Here is a 7,743-nt window from a genome sequence, read left to right as displayed (position 1 = left end):
GGACCCAGAGAGAATACTTAAGCCCCATGAAATTTTTTTTTCCCCACTCCCCCTCCCAACCAAACAACCAATAAAACTTTTTTCTCTCTACTTTTCTCTAATAAATTTTCTATCCTCCCTAAAATCTCTCCAAACAAACACACTTAATTGTCCCAAAAAGACATAATTTTTCATATTTTTAAACTTCTTAAATTAAAATAAAATGCCCTCTAGGTACCCTATAGAGCTCCTTCCCCTCCCCCCTCTCTCCCCCCTTAATAAAAGTTTTGCTTACTATAGAAGGTGGGATGCGGCGCTAAGAAAGAGAAAGTGTTATCATAATACAAAATAATGTAACAACTAGCATGCTAAGAACAACCACTCGGAGAATGTATAGCCTTTTTTTTGTTGTTGTTACTGTAGAGCCTTTCTTTTTTGGTTGTTAGTGTGTGTTTGGATATAGCTTATAAGTTAGCTTTTAGCTTTTTTAGTTTTTATATTTAACTTTTTAAAACCTCACTTTTTTTAAAGTATAAGTATATTTTAATATAATTTCATAAAATAAAATAAAAATCAACAAAAAGTTAAATAAGCTGTTCCCAAATAAATATTTAATATAAGTGGATCCAATTTATATAGTCGTTCTTTGCATTGGTGTTTTTACTCTATAAAAAAAAAAAAATTCAAAGAAAATCTTTTTTAGAAAATTATTATCTACAAGGTTATTAATTTTATAGTTTTTATAAAAAGGACCTAAACCCAAAAGAACACATAAAAAAGAAGAAGGATTAAAAAAGTTAAAATCTTTCCCAAATTAAAAAAAAAAAAATGTCTAAAAAACATAAATTTTTTCAAACCTTTGGGATTTTATATAAGGAAAAAAAAAACCAAATCTTTTAAAAGTCATCATACTTTATAGGGTAAATTGCAAATTACACTTCTAAAATTAGGAGTGTTTGGATTTTATATCATGAAGTTTTAGAATTTGAATTTTACCATCTAAAGTTTGAGGGTGTTTTGGATTTTATACTTGACGTTTCAAAATTTGGATTTTACTCCCTAAAGTTTGGAGAGTATTTGGATTTTACACTTCCAAATCCTAAAACTTCAGGGTATAAAATCTAAATACCCCTAAATTTTAGGGAGTAAAATCCAAATATCCCTAAAATTTAGGAAGTAAAATTCAAATTCTAAAACGTCATGGTGTAAAATCTAAATACCCCCAAACTTTAGAGAAAACCTGAAATAGTAGGGCACAAGGTGATGCTGTATGATTGCACTATAGCTGTTTAGTATCATCCAAACAAACAAAATGAAATTTATGTTTTCAAGTACTCAATATTCAATAAGCACAACCAACTTTAAAAAAAAAAAAAAAAAATTAAAGATAACTCAATGAGCACAATATGATGCAGGTTTTTCAGTCTTTCCACATAGATAGGCTTGTATAGCACATTACTCCACATCGTTGAAATTCAGCGACATTCTGATCTCCACATAATTGACTTGATATGCTATGGCTATCTTTTCAAATTCAGCATGAGGAGGAGTATTCCAAGATAGTCGAAATTGTATGCCAATCTTATAAATTTCAGCTTGAATTCGTTCCATGGTGGATACCTAGGCTCAAGTTCAGGGAAGAAGGCTCTTTGCATAACTGTTTTCTCATGGCTGAAAGTATCAAAAGAGTACTTACCATGGTACCTTCCAATGCCACTCTGACCAACACCTCCAAATGGTAAAGCATCACATAGGAACTGCAAGAATAATTACACATTGCACAGAGTTAGTTTTTCGTTTGTTTTTTTTCTCTATTCTTTTGCTAGATTGATATGAAAGTAGAGAGCTAAAAGATAAATTGTGCAGTACTTGAACTAAGACATCATTGAATGTAACACTTCCTGAGGATGTTTCAGCTAAAATCTGTCTCTTGAATGTTTCATCTTTTGTAAAGGCATAAATGGCAAGAGGTTTTGGCCTTGAATTTATGAAGTCAATGCTTTCACGAATGTTATCCACCTGTGTAAAGAGTGGACAATTATATAGAGAGCAATTGCTTCAAGAACTGTGCAATAAGAACAAAGAGTCCATTGATTCTCACAGTGATTATTGGAAGCAGAGGGCCAAAGATTTCTTCATTCATGATATCAGCATTAAGAGGAGGGTTTAACAATATTGTGGGCTCGATATATCTGTAAAAACAAAGGATAAGATAAATAAACTTCTATACTTGCAAACAATGTGGCTGGTTGCACATGAAAAGCAAAACATCAAATATACTATGCAATTCAATATCCTAGCAGTGGAACTTCCTAAAACAACCTCTTTGACTCCCTAACTAGCAGTCGTTCGTACTATTTTGCTGTATTTCAGAACAGTTATTTTCTAAACAAACTGGTAATTAAGAAAAGGTACAAAAAAAACTGCTGAGGCCGTTGAAGATGTAGACAACTTACAGTGTTTCTTCATCTAATGAAGCACCATGAACAATGGAATCTGCAACAACGGGGTCCTCAAGAAGATTCCGCAATCTCTCAAAGTGGTTCTTGTTTATTATTCTGGAAATACTTCCAGAGTTTCTTGGGTTCTCTCCATAAAATTTCTTGATAAACTTCTGTAATATTTCTATCTGAAAAACAAAAAAACATATATGTCAAAATGCACTTTAAAAAGAATAGAATTCCACATAATGAAAATAGAAAATTAGTAGGTACAAGTTATCATTATTACCAGAGTAGACTTGAACTTGTCTTCAACGAGTACATAATCTATTCCTATACATGCCTGCCCATTGCACGCCCCCCACTTCCCTCCTACAATTCGTTTGACTGCCACCTTGAGGTCAACACATTAAAGAAGAAAAAAAAGATTAAGTAAATAAGTTATAGTTCAATTCCTTCTGTATTACAGGCAGCAAGCCAAACAACCTTCATATCTGAAGGACTGGAGAGAGAATCCAGGATTGCAGGGCATTTTCCTCCCAACTCAAGAGTAACAGGTGTCAAATGCTTTGCAGCCGCGGTCATGACTTGAGATGCCACTCGCGGGCTTCCTAAAGACATGTTGGTCAACTATATAAGCAAGAACTACTATTTTGATCATTTACACTGTTGAGAAAGAATTAAATTTACATAATTAAAATTTCTTGTTAGAGATATCAAATTGACCAAAAAAAGCCCAAGATACAACAGATGATTGTGTTGTGGTGACTTTTTTTTGGTGTTTGGTGGTGGTGGGGGGTGGGGTTCTAAAGAAACTCTTGCACTTCAACTTTTGTTAGTCTGTGACTTGTAATGGAAAAGAAATGATACCAGTAAAGAATATTTTATCCCATTTGTGCTGCAGCAATTGCTCACTTTCATTTGCTCCACCCAAAATCACTTTAATCGCACTGTCATCCAAGTAAAGAGGGAGAATATTAGCTAGAAAAGAAGAGCATGCTGGAGCTTGCTCTGATGGTTTTATCACCACTGCATTCCCCGCAGATATAGCTCCTATTAATGGGTCCAGTGCCACGGCTGCATTCAAGAAGATGATTATTTGTATTTGGATAATTACAGTGCATACCAGCAATCTGTTTGTGTAGCTGCCGTTTGGATTGAGGGGGGAGGGAGGTGGAGTGAAGGGGAGTTGGCTGGAAATAGGCTTATTTCCAGCCAACTTTACTCTATTCTACTCCCCCTTAATCCAAACGGACCTTTATGTAAAAAATTTAAGTAGTCTGATTGGTATTATGTCAGCCAACGTCCAACTTGACACTAATGTGATACAGAACCAATTAGATAACCGTTTGGTCAAGCTTGAATACTTCCATAAACATGTCACTGCTTAAGCACCATTTTGTATGTTGATATTTAATTTGTAGATAAATTATACACAGGCATTTTAGCTTAAAATACCAGGGAAGCACAACAAGGGTGCCCTGGATACCTAGCATATCAGTCATGCTTATAATTTGGGAAAACAAAAGAACAGATAGCAACAGATAAGTGTACGAGAGAAGGATAATTGCATAATTTTGATATGAACATTAATGACATATAAATTGTGCCAGTACTAAACATGCTGTTGTAGCAAAGTGATTCTTGAATGTGACATATAAATTGGTTGGCTCCACAACAACTCAATTTCACTGCAAATCAAGAATCGGTTGGACTCACAGATAGGGAAGTTCCAAGATCCAAATATGAGAACCACACCATACGGTTCGGGCAGCACTTCTCCTTTTGATGGGAAGAACAACAAAGGCACATGTTGCTGAGGTCAAAATGTATAAGTCAGCATTAATAACAGAACAAAACTCAAAACCTCAAAAGTTTTATCCTTGTGTCCATATGTGTCCCATCATATAACAACAACAACCAAGCCTTTGTCCCAAATAAATGTCCCATCATGAAAATTATAAATTTTGGATCAAATAAATAAAAATTGCAGGAACAGCGAGGATGATATGGATAAACTATAGGAAGTGCATATTATGTAACTTATTTAGTTGCATCTATAGAAGTTTAAAACAGAACATCACTGACAAGATTCAAGAATCTATAATGTTAAAAGCTTAAAGTTGCGTGAGAATAATCTACTTTACTGATGCAAATTATCAATAATCTAGTTATTCTATTCTAAGTACTTAAATAACCAAGATTGTAATAAATTACAATGATGTAAAATTCAACCACGGTGAATATTATAAAAAGTCCCCCTCAAAATCCTCCCTCTTTCCCAGAATCACTTTGCTTCTTCAATGAAGGTGCTTGATCTTTTATTTGATGGAATTCCCCTTTAATGCTCATATCGTATAAAGCTAAAACAAGAATTTTCCAGGCATGGGAGGCAATGAACCCTCATACAAAGCCTTTTCTTTCCCGGATGACAGAAATGCGAAGAAAATAAGCAAAGCAGTAGCTTGTACAATGGGCAGGGGTGAAGTACGCAATTGATTTTTCTTTAGAAGAAAATTCTCTTAAGAGAGGGCAACACTCTTAGTCTTAGAATAAGAGTTCTTTGGATACACATGAGTGAGAGCTATGTAAGAGAGATAAAACGTTGTAATCCTTATTGAATATAGTGTGATCTCTATCTATGGAGATAGGTAATTTGTTGAACCACCAATATTATTGTGTTTTCCGTGTGTTCTTTTTGATCTATTTGTCTTTAATATTAGTTGTTTAAATCATTGGTTCTAGTTAACGCAATTAGTAAATGTCTTTTACTCTCATATAAAATATTTGAGGTTCAAATCTCGCCTACACCAAAAATCAATTATTGTCTTAGCCGATGGTCAATACTAGCGTAGTTTGAGAGAAGATATTGTACAAGTTTATAATTAGTCAATATAGACACGCACAAGTTTTGCCTATGCTATGCAAACAAAAATAATTTTTCTTAAGAAAAGCTTGCTTGGATTAAGGTGGAGTTGTCATGCAAAAGAGAAAGATTACTCATTACTCTATAGATTTTTAATCGAGGTGAAGATTTATTGAAATTTGCTTGAAACTCCTATTTGAACTTATGAATTTTGCTATTCTTGGTGTGGAAAGAATTTGTTTTTTACTCTTTGGGGTTTCTTTATATGGAGGGAAAATTTAATTATTTCTTATCAAAGAAATAATTATATATATTTTTTCCATCAAGAAAATGTATTTTTTCCATCAAGAAAATGGATTTGAATATTTATATATAGATAGTATAATAAAGAGTTTAGTGTCTTTGGCCTAAATGTCCTCCTTATGCAAAGAAGAAAAAACTTTAAAAAAAATGAATTTTAACTTTTAGCAGAATACAGACGTAGGACGACTCAACAACATTGAATATCTTTTTTTTAAGAAACACACACACACACACACACACACACATATATATATATATATATAGAGGAAGGAGGATGAGATAAGAAAATATACTCACACGCCAACACTAAAACTGTATGCGGCAGTTGCAGTTTTATTACCTACTCCGCGACACTAACTACCGCATGCAATTTTGGTATTGGCGTGTGAGTGTATTCCTTTATCTCATCTCCCTTCCCCTATATGTGTGTGTGTGTTTCTCAAAAAAAGATACTTAGTGTTGTTAAGTAATCTCATATCGGTAAGGTGTGATATTGAGAAGGAGTTTATCATTTGCTCTGCGATACTAACTACCACATGCAATTTTAGTGTTGGCGTGTGAGTGTATTATTTTATCTCATCCATTTCTCCTATATGTGTGTGTTTGTGTGTTTCTCCACACACAAAAAAAAAACTGTTAGCAGAATAATTCAGAGAGGACAATATTGTGGTTTTCAACATGGACAATATTGTGGTTTTCAATGCACTAAACTGATAAAATCTCTTGTTTGAGGAAAATATTGTGGTTTTCAACATACTAAACTGATAAAATCTCTTGTCATCAAACAAAAGATCTGGGATTTGAATTCCCCCTACACAAAAACTAATTATTATTTTAACTGGATCAGGATGATAAAAAGCTATCATCATGGAATGGAAACTATAAGTTGAAATTATTTCGTATTGAGAGGAAATAAGACAATACTTTTAGAAGAAGAGATCTCTTGACAAAGAAAAAGACTTAGTATAAGAGCAATTTGATAATCATTTTAGAGTTGAAAAAGTAACTTGAGTGAGTGCTATATATACAAGAGGAGGCTAAGAATTGTAATCCTAAATGATTAAAATGGATTTGATCTCTCCCGTAGAGGTAAGCAGTTTATTGAACCACTTAAATTTTTGCATTCTTTCTATGGATTTTATTCAACGTAAATTCTTCATTCAAATATGTGAGTAATTTTGGACAAGTAATATTAAAGTTTCCGCTATCCCAACAATTTGCTTCTTTTTAAGAAATCAATCCCCTTCTAATAGCGGATGTGCGCAGTAGTGTCCAAGCTTAAAACTCAACTAAGCAGCAAACATTTAAAATAAACAAATATATAATTACCTTCTTAGGGGCCATCCATTTCTTTATATTGCTCAAAGCATAATTTGCAGATTTTTTCACAACCCCAATCTACAGCATAGTAATGCACCACAAGTTATGTAATGAACTGTGCTAGAAAGTATTATAGCAAATTAGTTAATTAACAGAACTAATATATTTGTTTTGGCCTTCCATTTTTGGTAATTCTAAAACCTTTCTCACATAAAATATGATTAAGATCTTTAGAAGTAACACAGTTAATTAGTTACCTCATCACGATAACTTTCAACTGGATGCTTTCCAAGATCTTGTTGAAGAACTTCGAATATAACATCTTCTTTGTCATGGATGAGCTTAAGCACAGCCCTTAGCTGGTTTTTCCTCCATGCAACACTTCGTGTTCTACCACTCCTAAAGCATTGCCTTAGCTCGCCCAAGCTGTTCTCTAGTTTCTCCATTGCGTTCTTTGGCGTCAATTTTTATTTTCAGTCTTTAAAAATGTATGCCACTTTCTCTTAGCAAACTGTGGAGGTAATAAGTTGTGACGGGTAAACAATAAATCCATCACAACGACCTCTCGAGTTTTTTTTTTTAATAAATAAATAAATAAAATTTATGTCAGTATGTCACTGTTTTTTTCTTTGTTTATGCTAAAAAAAGTTTTTCATTATTTATTTATTTATTTTTATAGATAGTTTCAATGCATCTACTCTTAATAATTGTTATTTATTATTACACCAAAAATCCAATTAATTTGGTGTGGCGAAATCTCTTATTCGACAATAAATCTTTTTACCATTTCTAATTAATACAAAACAATTATTAAAAAATTAAAAAGGTTAGTGT

The 7,743-nt window shown here is 33.0% G+C and overlaps 1 protein-coding gene across 1 annotated transcript; it reads right to left on the bottom strand.

The window, feature by feature from the left end:
- Window positions 1-1,267: 1,267 nt before the first annotated feature.
- Window positions 1,268-7,422, bottom strand: LOC142623851 (aldehyde dehydrogenase family 3 member F1). Its single transcript, XM_075797323.1, has 10 exons — window positions 7,167-7,422; window positions 6,919-6,987; window positions 4,140-4,236; window positions 3,291-3,497; window positions 2,907-3,031; window positions 2,710-2,814; window positions 2,436-2,608; window positions 2,081-2,171; window positions 1,849-1,998; window positions 1,268-1,736 (listed from the first exon to the last, which is right to left on the bottom strand). Exons 1-10 carry the CDS (start codon window positions 7,353-7,355, stop codon window positions 1,500-1,502), a joined length of 1,443 nt encoding a protein of 480 aa, XP_075653438.1. The 5' UTR covers window positions 7,356-7,422; the 3' UTR covers window positions 1,268-1,499.
- Window positions 7,423-7,743: the final 321 nt, after the last annotated feature.

The sequence above is a fragment of the Castanea sativa genome, chromosome 2 (assembly GCF_040712315.1).
Source record: "Castanea sativa cultivar Marrone di Chiusa Pesio chromosome 2, ASM4071231v1".
NCBI classification, from domain to species: domain Eukaryota; kingdom Viridiplantae; phylum Streptophyta; class Magnoliopsida; order Fagales; family Fagaceae; genus Castanea; species Castanea sativa.
Note: the sequence above shows the minus strand (reverse complement) of the source record. Positions and strands in the feature narration are given on the sequence as shown.

What these genes read in the sequence shown, in the direction of transcription:
- LOC142623851 (XM_075797323.1), bottom strand. Translation starts at nt 7,355, where the DNA reads ATGGAGAAACTAGAGAACAGCTTGGGCGAGCTAAGGCAATGCTTTAGG. An exon ending in ATCTTGGAACTTCCCTATCT is followed by an intron (nt 3,498 to 4,139) that starts GTGAGTCCAACC and finishes TCTTGAATGCAG; the next exon opens with CCGTGGCACTGGACCCATTA. An exon ending in TCATTAGATGAAGAAACACT is followed by an intron (nt 2,172 to 2,435) that starts GTAAGTTGTCTA and finishes TTGTTTTTACAG; the next exon opens with ATATATCGAGCCCACAATAT.